Source organism: Mugil cephalus, chromosome 11 (genome assembly GCF_022458985.1).
Source record: "Mugil cephalus isolate CIBA_MC_2020 chromosome 11, CIBA_Mcephalus_1.1, whole genome shotgun sequence".
Taxonomy (NCBI): Eukaryota; Metazoa; Chordata; class Actinopteri; order Mugiliformes; family Mugilidae; genus Mugil; species Mugil cephalus.
The window spans coordinates 17427432-17444557 of record NC_061780.1 but is presented as its reverse complement, the minus strand read 5'-3'; the positions used below and the strand labels follow the sequence as shown (position 1 = coordinate 17444557).

At 43.3% G+C, this 17126-nt stretch overlaps 2 protein-coding genes across 3 annotated transcripts; both read left to right on the top strand.

The window, feature by feature from the left end:
* The first annotated feature begins 1402 nt into the window (after nucleotides 1–1402).
* tbc1d31 (TBC1 domain family, member 31) lies at nucleotides 1403–10743 on the top strand. Of its 2 annotated transcripts, XM_047598165.1 has the most exons (23): nucleotides 1403–1775; nucleotides 2654–2794; nucleotides 2990–3105; nucleotides 3335–3513; nucleotides 3633–3784; nucleotides 3949–4108; nucleotides 4600–4800; nucleotides 4901–5074; nucleotides 5292–5371; nucleotides 5479–5625; nucleotides 5754–5887; nucleotides 5999–6132; nucleotides 6239–6418; nucleotides 6511–6743; nucleotides 6844–6916; nucleotides 7041–7120; nucleotides 7226–7361; nucleotides 7987–8079; nucleotides 8319–8447; nucleotides 8583–8777; nucleotides 8963–9035; nucleotides 9147–9347; nucleotides 9854–10743. In XM_047598165.1, the coding sequence occupies exons 1-23, from the start codon at nucleotides 1705–1707 to the stop codon at nucleotides 10006–10008; spliced, it is 3237 nt and encodes a 1078-aa protein (XP_047454121.1). In that variant the 5' UTR covers nucleotides 1403–1704; the 3' UTR covers nucleotides 10009–10743. The 2 variants fall into 2 exon arrangements, with proteins under 2 accessions (XP_047454121.1, XP_047454123.1); XM_047598167.1 differs by lacking the exons at nucleotides 1403–1775; nucleotides 2654–2794 and adding an exon at nucleotides 3213–3250 and having other exon boundaries at nucleotides 3004–3105.
* Nucleotides 10744–10891: 148 nt separating this feature from the next.
* Nucleotides 10892–16725, top strand: LOC125016061. Its single transcript, XM_047598231.1, has 6 exons — nucleotides 10892–11744; nucleotides 11804–11929; nucleotides 12101–12219; nucleotides 12432–12599; nucleotides 13142–13266; nucleotides 13481–16725. The coding sequence occupies exons 1-6, from the start codon at nucleotides 11351–11353 to the stop codon at nucleotides 14817–14819; spliced, it is 2271 nt and encodes a 756-aa protein (XP_047454187.1). The 5' UTR covers nucleotides 10892–11350; the 3' UTR covers nucleotides 14820–16725.
* Nucleotides 16726–17126: the final 401 nt, after the last annotated feature.

Sequence of the window (17126 nt, the reverse complement as noted above, 5' to 3'; positions counted from 1 at the left end):
AAATAATGATAAATTAAAATAAGATTAAAATAAAATATAAGTAAAAACTTAGTGAAAAAAAAATAGTATAAACAAAAAAAAAGAAATACAAAATTAGTGTATGAACAATTTATACAAGAAATAGAGACTGATGTAAATATATATATGCAAGAGGGATTAAAAGTATGAAATAATGTACATTAACATAAAATAATGTTTTTCTGAATCTGCTTCTGAGCTCCGTTGTCCCTGTATACTTTGGTGTCGCGGATGAAATAGACTGTCCATGATGGAGAGCAATCCAGTGTCCTCCAGTCCCTCACTGAGACAAACGTCTCCAACTCACTGCCAGACTCCAGGAACTTGCACACATTGGAAGACCTGAGCCTCTTCGGGAAGTAGAGTCTACTTAGGCCCTTCTTGTACACAGCATCGCTTGTTGTCTTCCAGTCCAGTCTGTTGGTCATGATGTGTAATTTTGGAGACCAGTTTATAGCGTGCTTTTAATCTGAAGGGCCCATTCTGAAACCGGATGTACCTCTATTATCTAATGTCACCAACTTTTGTTCCTGCTTTGTATTATTATAGTACTTCCTGTCGAATTTGCAAAAGCGCCCACTTGACCATACAGAGGCAGCCAGCAACACTAGGAGGCGTGCCAGACGCAGTGGTGGGGATCCAAAGTCGGCTGTGGCTCAATCTCCCCCATGACCCACTCCGTCTGAACCTGAAACTTTTAATAATGCAATGTGTATTATTTCATTTCATTACATTTATTTGTCTTATTTTGTTTTTATTGTAATTTAAATTTAATTTAATGTAAGCAATTTTCAGACTTAGGTAGCTCTAAACTATTTATTTTACTTTACTTTTTACTTTACTTTCACTTTATTTATTTATTTTTAAAGTATTCTGATCTGTCATTTCATGGCCAGAGACTGCCCTCTTGTACCTGGCAGATTGGTTGCGGTTCTGAATTTACCAGTATAGCTCAGGTTTTGGCATTCAGCCCTGATTGAAAACTTTCACCGCCATTATCCTGACTGACTTCTCTGCAGGAGGCACAGCTTGAAGGTATAAGTTACGCTGTACAGTCTGACTCTACAGTGAAAACATATCTCCAAAATAATATGTAGACACTCCATATAAACAAGTTAAAGATAAGTTTGAAAAACTTGCATGAGTGCAGAATGTGCTGTGGTTGTTCTTATAATTTTTGGCACATAGAAATAAACCTCTTGGAGGCTTATTGGGTGTATGCATTTGAAAACATTATTCCTGGGAGTGACATTAATTTTTAGAAGCATTTACACATCACTGGAAAAAAATAGAAAATATAGGAAATATCATCGGCATTAAGAATTTGAACATCAACTCCCATAATGCACGAGTAGGTCCCTTATTGCGTCATCTTTAGGCGCCCTCAAATCAAACCCCAAATATCATAAAACTGTAGATTGTACCGAATAACTAATGTTAGGTCTGTTAAACATTGACGTCCCTTCTGAGCTCCGAATAACTTTACATGTTTCTAAACTTTTATCGATGTTCTTCACGACTTTTGTCGTTGTTACTTAAACTAAATTTCATGAATTTCGCTGTTTAAATTTCGCGCTGTTTAGCCCGGCTAACCCGTTAGCTTAGCAACCATGTAACGTCAGAGAGTCAAGTGAAGTACGAGATATTCACTAAATAAACCCCTAAATTTGTATAGACGTCTTTAAAATGGAGGTGACTGACATCGGAAACAAAGAAGAGGGTAAAATATGGCATCGAAAACCAACACCGGGGAGATGGTAGGTTTGATTTTTACTCTAAATGTCCTTGTTTACCATTAGTTTCCCAACCCGTGTGAACCTGTTTGTGACGGTCGCTGTTTAAACATAACGTTACTGAGACACAACAGCACATCGGGTCATTTTATGGGCAATAAAATCATCACTGCTTCACTATTTAGTTTGTGGGTAGTAGTATTTTCATATTTTATATCATACTCAATCTAAAATAGTGGTTAGTTGAAAGTCACTTATCCGTTAACAGTGCACAATGAAATGCATTTTTTGTACCTGCAGCTGGTGGTAAAAAAAGTAATACAGGGAAATAGTAATAATTACACATAAAAAATAAGTATACAATTATAACAAAAATTTAATTAAATATAATAAAATAAAATGTTAACTTTATACTTGTATTGTAAACCTAAAGGGGGAGGGGTAGCTCATATATACATGCTGATTATTTACAGTGTTTTTAAAAAGCAGCTTTGTAAATAAAGGGCAGTAATGCAGTGGTACTTAAGTCCAGTTAAGACTCAGAGTTGATTAAACAGATGGCACTGGGATAGAAACTCTCAGTCTTTGTCCTCAGACAGCAGTAAGGAGAAGAGAGAGTGTCCGGAGCGTTTGGGCTGTGCCAGGATTTTCTTTCCCTTTCAATTCATGCCACAGATTTATATTTACTGTTGTCTCATCACCCATCTGTTTCTCATTGCTGCATAGGTAAAGGTTTGAGTGGCTGTTAATTGTACAAGTGTGCACACTGTACACCAGCATTTATAGTATTGAGTTTTTCATGTACTTTCCACACAGTTTCCCCCCGTAACCACTAGAGAGCAACAGCGCTGTGTTGCTTTTCCTCTCTCATCCTCTGTTTGCGTGTTGTTTGTCTTCCTCAGTGTGTTAGTAACGGTGGTGCGCACTGCTCAGCAGACCAAGACCGTGCGTTTCCTCCATGTGGCCTTTGACACCACAGGAGATTCCTTTCTGGCTGGAGATCACCATGGAAACATTTACGTCTTTGACATCAGCAGAAACAGGTTACTGATTGTGGTTGTTGTTGAATGTGGTCCGTTGAGCTGTGAAAAGACACACACACACTTCTATCTAGTCCCTACTAATTATTTTCTTCCACATGAACGTCTCTGTGTTTAAAGTTGCCCTTCGACAAACATCAGGAATCCTTTGACATCTATCTGATCGGTTTGTTTTTCTTTGCCTCTTTTCGGGGTTAGATTTCGCCTGGTGCAGAAAACAGGACAGGCTTGCACTGCTCTGGCATTCAGCCTCCGCAGGACCACGGAGTTCCTTGTGGCTTTGGCTGACTACACTATCAGATGTTTTGACAAAGGTAGGACGCACACATCGTCCAAACGTATCATTTTATTCTTAATTTGTTGTTTGTTCTGGCTTTACGTATTTAATCTCATGTTAGAATATCCTTCATTGTAACAACAGACCATCCACATTGAGCATGAACATTCTTTCAGCAGCTGGTCAGTTTCTGCTTCTTTTCATCATTTCCTTACCACCACGTTAACTACAAATAAACTTGTTCTCCACCATGTTTTGGTGCATAGACACAAAGCAGCTGGTCAGCTGGATGCGAGGTCATGAGGGAGCAGTTTCATCCATCTCCGTCCACAGCTCAGGTCGCTATGCCATTACAACATCATTAGACACAGCTCAGCTCTGGGACCTGGACACCTTCCAAAGAAAGAGGAAGCTAAACATCAGGCAGTCAGTTGGCATACAGAGGGTAAACATGCAGACATACTGTCAAAGTAACTGCCTGTTTCATCAGAACAAATTCGTATCGCAGTTTGACGGCTTTGAGGCTTTGTCATGTGTTTCCTTTTGCTGCTGTCTTTGTTGCAGGTGTTTTTCCTGCCTCTCAGTAACACCATCCTCAGCTGTTTCAGTGATGACTCCATCTTTGCGTGGGAGAGCGACACACTTTCCTGCAAGTACCAGCTCCCTGTTCCTGACTGTGGACCCAGAATCTCCTATAAGGCTTTCGCTGTGACACGGTTAGTCTCTCACATCACTCAGCTGCTTTCTCAGTGCACTTAACTGTCTCTCTCCATAACATATAAACAACTTAACAATCTCCATAAATGTGAAAAAAAATTAAATAAACATAGGGATCAGAAGATTTTAACCAACATTTAACACAGACGTGCTGTGTTGACAGTGATGGTAAGAGCCTTGCAGCAGGAGGGCGCTCCAACTTGCTGCACCTGTGGTGTTTGGACAGCAAACAGCTGGTCAGGGTGATTCAGATGCCAACACAAGTTCGAACCGTCAGGCAGCTGGAATTCCTGCCGGACAGCTTTGATGGAGGAGCCAGCCAGGTACACACACAGCAGGACCGGCAACATTTCTCTTGTTTTCATTCTTTTTAAAACTAAATTCTTATATTTTCAGTTGCTTTCAAACCATTTGTCCAGAACACATGTATTTGTTCTCGTTTCTGAAGCGATTAACAGTACAGGGCAAAAAAAAATAAAATAAATACAATGTGAAGTAGAGAGAAAACCTTTCCCAAATTTTAATTTTAAACAGCACCATATCTGTTTGTTTTTCGAGTTACACTTTTTCAAGGTTACTTGGCCACCAGTTTGTAAATCATCCTCTGTCCATCTCTATGTTCTGCCAGACTGACTTAACGAGATCAGGGCTTGTTGTTCTTGTGCCTGAAGTTGGTTCTTTATCACGATAGCTGTGTATTTCAGGTAGCTTCCTGATGACATTGTGTGATGGATAGCGATATAGGATTAATGTGCAAATATTCTCTACAGTACAGGTTTTGTATATTTACAAGCTTTATTTTTAATCCCCATAGACACTGGGTGTATTGAGCCAGGATGGTGTGATGCGCTTCATCAACATTCACACATGCAAACTTCTCTTCCACGTCGGGTCCCACGATGATGCCATTAATGCAGTGACAGTCAGCCCTAGTGGCCGACATGTTGTAGCCATCATGGATAATGGCAGCATTAATGTCTACAGTGTCCAAAGTCTCACACAGGAACTGAACAGGGTGAGAGTCCGTCAAGGCAACAGACATATGATTTATTAATAAAAGGAAGAAAAAGGCATATTTGTGGATTCATATCATGTGTGTGTCGTCCACTCCACAGCCTCCTCCATCTCAGGTAGCGGTAGTCTCTGGTGGTGAAGCACGCCAGGACTTGTCAAACCTTAACGTCAAGGTGAGGTCAGCGGCCGTTCAGAGGCCAGCTAAGAGCTCGGGGCGACGAACACAAGCGAAGATGCTTAGACCTCCGACTGGGTCTGTGACTGAGGATAAAGAGGTAGAAGCATCACAAACATTGTCATTCTTAAGTCATCCAACTGTTTTTCCCTGCCAGCGTGCTTTTATTCCTTTCTGTCATATTATAATTAATTATATATATTTTTGAGTTCTGTAGAAGGTTTACACTCATAAACACACAAAGCATTTCCTTGAATAGGACTGGATGAAGCCAGTGTGTAACATGGTGTTTAGCCTGTATGTCTTTCTTCAAACAGAATGAACTTCCAGCTGGTCTGAATAAAAAGAGACTGGTGGCTCTGCTTAAGGCATTTGGAGAATATCCTGCTAAGTACAGGTAAAAATCACGTGAGGAAGATTCATGCGTTCGTCTGTCTGATGAACAACAACGGCAACTACGGCAACAAGATTTACACGCATCTCATTTCTGCGTCTGTGTTGCAGAATGTTCGTGTGGCGATCTTTGCTGTGTCTGCCAGAGAACCACGCAGCATACAGCAGCCTGACTGACAAAGGCCTGCATTCAGCCTACCTCACGCTACACGATAAATACCCCATCAAAAGCCACAAACTGCAGAGAGGGCTGCAGAGGTACTCTCTCAGATACAAAACTGGAACTCACAAGTGCACACATTTGTCTGATTGCATGGTTTTTGTTTGTTTTTAAGTAGCATGCTTTTAAACCGATTAGTCATTTGCTAATTTTGTGTGCTCCACAGGGTTTTGTCTGCCTTAGCTCACTGGGCAGCCATCTTTGGAGAGGTGGAGTACCTACCTCTTGTAGCCTTTCCGTTCGTCAAGCTCTTCCAGAACAATCCACTGCTCTGCTTCGAGGTGGTGGCCACCGTCATAGGTACGTTTTACAGTGCTTCTTAACACAGTGGCCTTTTTCACTGGTTGTCTCACCGCAAAGTCGAGGTATTACCAGACCGCTGAATGCTGACTTGGATGTTTGACCGTTTAGTGAATTGGTGTCAGCACTGGTTTGAGTATTTCCCCAACCCTCCTCTAAACATCCTGAGCATGGCGGAGAACGTTCTGGCTCATCATGACAAGGAGCTGCTGCAGCACCTGTTGGACTGTGGCATCACTTCACAGGTAACAGCAGCACACGTACTACCTTGAATGGCTTGCTCTCCGTTTTGCATCTGTAGGAGCACACGATTCTGTTCTTATTTGTGCACACATTTTTCTCGGTGTCCAGGTCTATGTGTGGCCTCTGCTGGAGACCTTGTTCTCAGAGGTTCTGACTCGTGACGAGTGGCTGCGACTGTTTGACAACATTTTCTCCAATCATCCCTCATTCCTGCTCATGGCCTGCGTCGCCTACATCATCTGCTGTCGTGAACCTCTGCTGATCTGCTCCCAGAAACAAGACTTTGAGGTAGCTGCCCTGTACCTCCTTATGTTTTCGCCATCCCACATTTAACTTCTCTGTCCTCGTCCATGAAATTCACTCACATTTCCCTTCTTCAGTATTTCTTTCACCATCGCAACAACCTGGACGTTGGAGCCATGATAAAAGAGGCCTACCGGCTCATGGGTGGCACACCTGCTGACATCCATCCAAGAACTATGCTCTCTGACTTTACACCACTGACCAGAGGCCAGTACCCCATCTTCAACCATTACCCAGAATTCATAGTGGAATACCAAAGCCGGGAGAAAGAGAGGATACGATTGCAGGAGATGGAGTATCTCCGCGAGAGGTGACATTATAGAGGAATCTTAATAAGAGAAGCAGGAACGGTTATTTTGATTATTAAAAAAAAAAGGCATCACGCGCATGTATGTGTATGTTGTTTTCAGACAGGAGGTGTCAGCTCTGCGTGCAGATTTTGTACGTCGCCAAGCAGAAGAAGAGACCTACTATGCACAACAGGTAAATTATTTTAAAGCCAAACCTGTATGGAGTTTAACAGAATATTAAAAACAAGAACCTAAAATCCCCTGGATTGCAAATGAAAGTGAACTATAATTGACTGTGTCCACTGATTTGAACACAGGAGTTGCTGCAGAAAGCAGAAGAACAGCGCAGGAACATCCTGGCGCAAGAAGAAGAAAAACTAACCCAGCAGAGGGCAAAGTAAACGACGAAACACTTTCACCATATTTTCAGAATATGACCAGAAAGAGCAATGGGATTTTTTTTTTAAGGAATTGATTGTTGACACCGGTGCTTCCTGTTCAGGTTGGCAGCTATGAAGAGGGAGCTGAAGGTGAAAGAGTTACAGCTGCTAGATGCAACTAGAAGACGCTTTCTGAAGCACCAGCAGGACCTGAGAGCCACACAGATACAGCGACTAGACCAGGAGATCAGCAGAAAGGTGAACAGCGCTAAAAGCTACACTAACACTTTAATTCGGTAATATTTAAAGTCAGTTGTCAGTTTTTCTATGAAAGAGGTAAACTAGCCACTTAAATCTGTCAAAGGATTTTTTAAGCCCAAGACAAGAAAAAATCTGCTCATGCAACACTGATTTTGGGCTCAGACTCCAGATGTGATTTATCTCTGAATTCAACCCTGAGAACAATTGGTGGATAAATCCAGGCCAGACCTTACTCGGTACTGAGGTTGGGTATGGAATGTCAAGTCTACAGATCACCATCGGATACATTTTGATATCTGATTTCAAAATTTAGTAGTATTTAGTCTGAGCCCAGCATAAGACACGGTTCATTGTCAATATATTCCTAAATGTTTCTGTGTCTATAGGAAATCTCTGCAAATAGCTGCTACATCACTAGTATGTAGTATAAACCAAGTTTTCTACTGTCTAGCCTTCATACAATAGAGGTTCATCACATACGTGATCTTAGGCTTTAATCCCAAAGTGAGTCACTCTGTTGTCAGGCCAGTCATAGAGATTTATGGGCTTGTCGATATTTGTGAAAACTATCAACTATCTTTCTTTCTGAAGCCGAATATCTAACCTTTAACTCCTGCTGCAGATGGATCTCCGTGAGCAGGAGACGGCCGCAGCTGTCCAGGATCTAGAAGTCAGACAGATGGAGATGGAGGCTCAGAGGAAGCGGCTTGAGCAGGTGACGTCAACTTCCTGACCTGAACTTTCCTCCATCCGTCTTTGTCATTGGTTTCTTAATTTCTTCACAAAGCCCATAACCTTTTTTTTGTAAATGTAGAAGCTTTAAAAGTTAAAGGTGTTGGTAATGTCACTTTTTTACTTTAAAGATGTGACACATGTCATTTATATTACCAGTAGTGCCACTTCTACTGATTATTACATTATGTGATAATAAATTAAATACTGTTTTATTTCTAGCACTTGTTGAAAGAGCAGGAGCGCGTGGGACGCAACGTCGAGGAGGAGCTGGAGATGAGAATGAGGGAGGCCGAAAGAGAGGAGGCGAGATACACCGGGCTGCTAAACGCCGCAGAGACAAACATGCAGGTTAGTGACACATTCCTGTAGAAGTGAGACATTCGTCAGCACGCGTCTATCCATGTGACTCCACAAGAAACTGCCAAAGGCATTGCAGTTATCCAGATCCTTACACTGTACCTGTGGTCTGTTCCTCGTCAAAAGGCCATGGAGGAGTCTCTGGCAGAGGCGTGCCAGGTGGGCTTGGAGTCGGACTGGCAGAAGGAGCTGGTGCAGCGCCTGCAGCAGGTCGACGCCGAGCAGGAGAGGAAGAGGGAGAGACTGGCAGAGATTCACGGGCAAACACAGGCAGAGGAGGAGAGACTGGCTGACACCATGAGAGATGTGGTAGGAAAGAAGGTGAGAACAGAAACAGTGTGTCCGTCAATGCAGCTCTCTGCAATTGTTCATCAAATGAAGAAGCACAGCAACGTAACTGATTCTTGTGTAAGATAGTAAGATTATCTGACCATATCTGTCTGAAAATCTGTGGACTCTTGTCTTACTGTTATCCATTTGGACAATGAGCATTTGTTGTTTTTCAGTGGGACGACGTGATGAGCACCAGAGCTCAGTTACAGGAGCAGCAACAGCCCTGTTGGCCCTCAGCAGAAACAGGTAGGACTACACACACACACACACACACACACACACACACGCACACACACACACACACACAGTCTGTCCTCCAGACATGTGTCTAATGCTACGTTGTTTGGTTTGTGTCAGATGGACGGAGACAACCAACGATGAGACCACCATGTTCGACTACAGCACTTCCTCACAGACACAGTCCGGCCCCTGTTGTTTCTGTTGGAACCAAAGGACCTGGAGACCTCAGATTCAACTGTGCCGCAACTCCGAAGCAGACAGGAACCAAGCTGATGTGTCTGAACAGCAGTTCACCTTCAGAAAGCACCTCTACCGTCTGTAAGTCACTGTAAATAATAAACTGGTGAAGCAAGGCTGCAACAAGGCGTCGACTTAATCGGTGACAATGATTATTTAAATACGTCGATATGCGTGGAATACGTTGACGTGTCATAATGATAAAGTGTAGTGACTCCCCCATGTTATGTCTGCATATATGTTCTCTCATATGACATGTATCAGCCACAACATTAAAACCACAGACAGTAGAAGCCTATAACATTGACCGTCTTGTTACTTAGGCATGTACCATGCACCCCCACCACATAGCAATGCAGCCTCACACAGACACACACAACACTGGTTTAGGAACAACTAAAAAAAAAAAAAAAAGAAAGAAAAAACAGCACAAGGTGTTGACCTGGCCTCCAAATTCAGTAAAAGCCAAACTGAAGCATGCAAACTGTGGGATGCACTAGAACAAGCCTGATCCACCGATGCCCAAAGGAGATAAATTGCATCCTATCAATAATCCTGTCTTTCTTTTCTTCCCCGAATCCTTTCAGTCTCCCTGGACCGCGGCCGGGCGCAGCTGGACAGCAGCGAGAGAGAACTGCTGAAGGAAATCCGTGAACTGAGACAGAAACTGGCAGCCAGAGGCAAAGAGGGAAGCTCTGCCTCCTCACAGTCCGTCCACACACCGTCCTCTGTGTCCCAGTGACCAGCATAACCTCAACTCAAACTCTCTACACTAAAAACAGTGACTCAGGCTGAAGGCCGTACCACCTACCTGCGTTCTCTCCACTGCTCTCCACCACACATGAACGACCACTATCTCCATGAAAACGCCAGGACAGAAGCGGGTTAATCCTCTGAGTTGTTGCTTCATAAAGTGTACACCTGGATCCAAGTCAACCTGAAATGCACTGAGCTCTGTTAATCGAGTAACTAGTGGCTGTGTTTGTTGTGCCTCGGTTGTCTTTGCCAGTCTGTCTGTAGCCAGTGAACATTCCTGTCTGAGTACTACTGTAGATATCACGTCAAACTGAGTCACTCTGTGATAAAACACCTGTTTCCTATCCTTTACATACTTCACAGTGCGGTACAAAATCTTGTTTCCGCAGTAACCACAATTGCATCTCTTTTCTGTCTTTTTTACCTCCATTTTAATAGGTGTGAGATATGTAGATTTTTATTAATTGTAATGAATTTTATATTTGCTTTTATTTAAAACTTGTTTGGATAAAACACATTGAAAAGTCCTGATTGTTTTTTCTTTCTTTCTTTCTTTGTGACTTAACTCATTACCATCAATTATTTATTCGGGGAGTCAATGAAAACTGTCTTTTAAATGTCTGTCTGCAGGAGCCATTTTCTGTGAACGGAGTGCCTTTGTGTTGTACTAGATGATTTGTTTGGACGTTTGCCGGTTGAATGAAGACGGTTAAGGAGTCGAGGAGCAAATGTTGGATTCTTTTTCTGGATCAGAAGTTAAAGTTTACTCCTCGCTGCTCTGCGCGGGTGTTGCTGGTAAACATCCAGGTGGTGCTTGACGTGATCTGAAATGACTCCCATCTCCATTCCTGTCACTCATTCATTTCTGTCCCTCCGCCTGTCTTTTGTCTACGCTCACCAGCTCTGCATAACTGTGTCTCAGAGGCTTGGCAGTAAACTGCTAAATGAGTACTTCACGCTCTGTTATCGCTCACCTGGATAGAAGCAAATACACAAGTCGCGAAATGAAAAAAAAGATTTTCGCGTAAACATGAGCTGGTCGTGTTTACGCTTAACCACACTTTCCTGTATTTTCCTTGACCGTGACCTTGAATCCTGTCTTAAACTACGAGCTTTGACTTTTACTCCCAGTTGTCACACATCACATCTCATCATATCTCAGGAACCCGTTCGCCCTTAGCAGGGGCGGATCCACCTTTCGATACCTCTGTCTGTTCAATCAGCAGGTCTCTCTTGAGGAAAGTGAGCTGCAGAGCTGCTGTAGCTCCTCTGAGGGCCTTCGAGACTCGAGCCTTCCGTAACCAGACTTAAATTTACTTCCGTCACCCATGGACGCGTGCAACAGGGTGTCCGTGCTGCAGTACAGGGGGTCCAAACCTCTGGGGAAGGTGAGGCGACGGATTCAAGACGTCCGCATCCCCTCCTCCTCCTCTTGCTACGACTTAATAGCCGGCAGACCCGAGCTGGACCTGAGCCACAACGAGTGCGCTCGGCTTGCGGTAGACTGCCTCCTCAGCCGGGGCTTGGAGGGATACCACCGGGTGTTGGAGGAAGAGGGGGAGGTGGACTTTCTGTCAAAGCTGGACAAGAGTTACATCCTGGAATATGGGATGGATGGAAACACAGGTTGTAAATGCTTGTTATATGTTTATAGATTTCTTCCATTTGTTCTTTGCAGGCTGTTATGCTTCAAACCAAGACAATCATCAGACTTATTTAGTTGATGTAAGAAAAAAGACTACACTGTTGATTTTTTTTTAACAGTTGTATGCTTTATACAGATGGTCCTGGTGCATCAGATGATGATGATGATGATGTGTTGAGCTTATCTGCTAGCTCCCGGACTCCCACACGGTACCCTGAGATGTCAACAGACAGTGATCCTACTGTGACAGGGCTGGACCAAGGTAACCTGAAAGGTTCTCAACAAGTAGATTATTATTACTTTGGGAAAGTCTGTAAATTGTATTAAAGGAACTATGTTAAAAGTCCAGGTGCCTTGCCTTTTAAACCACTTTTGGATTACCACGAGCTGGATGACTGAGAACCTCGACAGATTCGTGTTTTTCTACTTCCAGATGTGAAATCAAGGAACGCTGTCCTGGGGGAGTCCAGCGTTGGGGTTTTTCTCTCGTCTGACAGCGGGGCAGCTGGCATCAAAGACCTGGTCAGGCAGTTCATCAGAAAGGCTAAACTGGTACACGTTTGTGCGTTTCTTTGTTCGCATGCATGCATGTAGCAAGCGCGTCATCAAACGTGTCAGTGCCTGACCCGAAATGCCAGATGCACAGTGAGCGTGATCTGTCTGCAGGTTTTTATGAGCCAATAACGTGCGGGGAGTCGAGGTCTTTAAGAACATCTGCGGGTGGGTACTGACATCTTTATTAACGCAACCGCATGTGTCTTCAGGCCCTGGCCATAGTGGTGGACAGCTTCACTGACGTCGAGCTGCTGTGCGATCTCCTGGAGGCGAGCAGGAAGAGGAATGTGTCCGTTCATCTGCTGCTGGATCGTCGTAACCTGAGCCTGTTCGTCAGCATTTGGCACGACGTCAAACTGGAGAGCAGAAACTTCCCCGTGAGTCTGCCGCTCCCCCTCTTTCCAGCCAAAGGTGATCCCATAAGATTCCCAGAAAAAGAACACAAACAAGGTTCCTCCTTGTTCCTCTTTTTGCATTGCCAAGCACCAAACCAACAAACATCCTCTATGTTGCAGTTATTAATATAATCACGTAATTAGACGTCGACAGAAGGGCACAGTTCTGCTTGCCAGATGTAAATGCTCTAGTCACGGAAAGATTGCGTGACAGACTGTAGCTGATGTCCACACTGCCGTGTGACTACTGTGTCTCTTTGTGTTCTTGTTGCATTCCACTAACCCTAACCTTTGAATTTTCATATGGTGTCGATGCACAGGTCTAGTGAAAGAGTCTGCCTCAGCTTGGCCTTTGATGTGTGCCAAACACACACGCTATGAAATGAATATTCATCGCCACGTTCCTGCTGTATCTGAAATAAAAAGCTTCCCATTTGACATGTTTTCAGTTATGTCTTTATGTCGTTATGTCTTTATTTATTTAGTGGAGACTCTTTAATGTCTTCTTGTGTTTGTGTGGGTAGAAGCTGTCAGTAAGGGGCGTCTGTGGACAGAACTACTGCGCCAAGACTGGCAGGAAGCTGACGGGTCAGATTGCAGAGAGTTTTATCATCGCTGACTGGACGGAGGTGCTGACTGGTTCATACAGGTACGCAAACACAAACCTGCAGACGCTGATCAGCCACAACATTAAAACCACTGACAGGAGAAGTAAATACACTGACAACATTGTGACAATGCAACGTTCTGCTGGGAAACTTTTGGACATGTACGATTAATAAAGCATTCTCACAGTATCTTATGTGTTTGTTGTTTTCAGTTTCTGGGTAATAATAGTTTGTGTGTTTGTGTGGTCCCCTCAGTTTCTCCTGGCTGTCCTGGCAGGTCCATCGCAGTCTTGCTGTTCTCATAAAGGGCAGCTCAGTGGCGCCTTTCCTTCAGGAGTTCCACCGACTCTACTCCAGCTCCAACCCAGTCGCTGGGTTTGTCTCCTTCATCACTCTGCCTCTCACTCTTCACCCCACATCACATGAAGCTCATAATAGCGACGCCCGCATCAGTAAGCGGAAATCAAACCCGACCAAGGCGATGTGCCTCTGGGCCTGGGTTGAAAGCGGAGAAAACACCCAGACAAAAGCAGCAATGCCACTTTTATGCAATCGTCAGGGCCCAGAGGTGGAGCGCGGCGTAGGTGACAAATGCTCTGCGCACAGTGCAGGCCCCGGTTCAGCAACACAACTGGGTCCAAAGCCTTTGCTTCAACCGGGAACCGGGTGTAGAATGCAGAGTATTCCTGAGGAAAAGCCAATACACCCAGTGGGAGCAGCCAGCAGCCAGACTGATGTAAAAACCAATGTAGAACTCCCGAAAATGAATCGAAACCAGAGCCACGGTCACTCAGACCCTCGCGATCAGAACCACTTGTCACATGTTCAGTCTCAGCTGGGCGGCCTCACCATCACCGCCACAGATGAAAAGAAAGCCAGCGTTCAAGAGTCACAGCCTCCACACGCTGCCTCCACGACGCATGGACAGCACCGGACTCAGCGCTATCAATCAGCTCCAGACGTGGGTCCTGAGAGACTTTTCTTTCAGCCAAGCAACAGAAACATGTCAACAAAGCCATCGAGGAACACTTCAGGCTTTAACACGCAAAGAGGACAATGGGGCCACTCGCTAAACTTTAAACCAAATGTTGAACTCCCATCTGGTAATTTCCTGCCTCCAAGGCAGGCAAAGACTAATCTTCAGTTCGCTGTCACCCATCTGAGAGGACACTCGCCTGGGCTGCAAAACAAAATCTCCTCTCTTGAAAACAGGAGGCTAGATCAGCCCTCCCTACAGGCGCACCCTAACATAAATCCCACAGGTTCACAGTCAGCCCGTGCAGGAGTGGGATCTCATCTCCGGCCACAGTTCCACAGAGATCGCCCACTGTATCTGTCAGGCACAGGAGCCAATATGCATCTACAGCACCACCACTCCCAGCAGATGGGTCCCCCTCCAGGGCTAAACTGGACCCCTCAAAATCTTCAAGCTGCAGGATCCAGATTTGTGGCTCGGCAGCGGTCCTTCAGCAGCGCCCAGGGGACGGGACAGCCAGGGTGGAGGCCGTTCCAGAGCGGTATGACTACGCCGCTTGGAAGGAGCAACAGCATGACTGACAGACACGCAGCAGGCTTCTGTCCGAACAGAACCTAGTACAGACTGTACAGACTGGACAGAAATTTCACTCTTTATTGGACACATGACTCGTCCTCGCACAGACACTCAGGAGCTAGAGTTCATAGAAAATATATGGTTCAACATACAGTTAATGAACTGATGATATCTGACAGTCAAGATCCTACAAAACAAGTAATTTTGGGGGCAAAGCACATGTACAAATTCTTATTAAAGAACAAAAAGTTGTTTTGGCTTATGTTTTTACACAGAGGAGGTATATGAACGGAGGTGATTTTGTAGTACCTGCCGCTCAACCACGCTGATGCTTTGCATTATGAGACAAACTCATCCTCAGCTTGTGTTGAATAGGACAAATTAGATGCAACAAAACAACAACACAACACCTGTGTATGTGTCGGATGGGTGTGTTGGGGATTTTGCTGTGGATCCGCCTCCCATCAGCTCTTCAATGATTAATATGTTGATATTCTAAATAATGATTATGGTGATAATTTATCCACTGACTGGCATATATGAATAATTAGCATTTCCATATATCTCCACACATTTCCATATATCTATCTATATTCTATCTATTTCTATATTTATCTATTTTATACTGAGTTCACACCTTATCCTGGTTGTGCATACACTATTTAAGGAAGTGGAAGTCTAAAAATCACATATATGTCAGTTAAAATCAAGAGTGATCTGTCAAAATGGCTAAAAGAACATTTATTCAGGCAAAGAATACACTTTTATCACTGAACAGAGACACAAACATTTACACAACTCCAGCCACACTTGTTTGTTTATGTCCTTCAGTGTAAACTGCGTGACTAGTTCAGCGTCCAACAACTATTTTTCCAGATGGAAATATTCACCTTATATCACCTTCATTAATAAAACGACAAAAAACTCTTCAAACAAATCTTAGCTTTTATTTAGACTCGATAAGAGAACAGACAGGAAAAAGTAGCATTTCCATATTAGTCCTAATTTTCTATGTGAGAAATAACATCCTCTGTAAATCCAGTTCAAGCTAAAGTACACGCTGAAGGATGCAAATATGCTGCTTTTTATAAATCAGGGCAAAAAAAAAAAAGAAAGAAAGAAAGAAAAGAAAAGAAAAAAGAAAAGAAAAGTTTTCTATTAAGTGACACAGCACTCTGAATTCAGTTACCATTGAAACAAAATACAACTATTTATGTGCTATCAATAACATTGTTTGGTTTGTTTGATTCTGAATTAAAATAAACCTACAGTCGACAGCAAAGTATCCACATTCATCGAATAATAAAGTGTCATTCATACGAATATGCAGCAAAAACACACAGCGAAGGGTAAATAATTCATGTCATATAACCATCAGAATACATTATTATCAGTAACAGAAGTCAAAGCAAAAAAAGAAAATAACAATACAAACAGTTAAACACAATTAACCTGAAAAAACTCTTCTCTAAAGATACGAGTAGAAACATTTGATTAATTTCAGGAGCATTGACTACATCTGAAAAGCTGCTACTCTGGGCCAGGACCCCTCACACATGATAAATCAGAGGGACATCCACTACTCAGTAAGTAAAGTCAAACAAGACTTTTACTCTGCACAGATGAAATTAAACTTCTTAACGTCAAACTTCTTCCACCAGTAGTGATTTCCTGTTGTGTCCATGACAGCACTCATGTCACAGTCTTCTATTTCTTTCTCTCCTGGACCCCAGCGCTCGAATGTTGCAATGTGATCATCGCCCCACAAAAATAATTTCTGTGTGCAATTGTAGTGAAGACCCAGCCATACATAGGGACTGTCAGCCTTCCTGGCCTCCAACTCAACCCAGCCCTGAGTGTCTTCATTGAGGATGGACACCAGATCCATGTTTAAGTCTCTGCAGTGGTACAGGGCTTCTTCCCAGGTTCTGTTCTTTTGGACCAGCATCAAGCCTTGAGTAAAGAGACACATCTGATGAGCTGAATATCGACAATTAACTCAAAAGAGAAATTTTAAAGCTGTACATGATTATATTGTGTAGAGGTTTTAGAGAATAAAAAAGAATCAAACATGAATCAAATCATGTATAAAGCGTGATTGGCCATTCAGTGATGAAAAATAACAAAGAGTTGTCAGTGTGAATGTTTGCTCCTCTATGAGTGGCATCATCTAACATGTTGTATTAATCCATAAACACACACAGCGTGTCACTGATATCACAGTTGAAGAGCAGTAGAACTGGTTCTGCTTTTTCTCTGCTTGATATTTAATACATGTGAAAGTGGATCTCTCCAAGAACAAACTAATACTACATTCTGCTCTATTATTTGATAGATTTATTCAAAGAT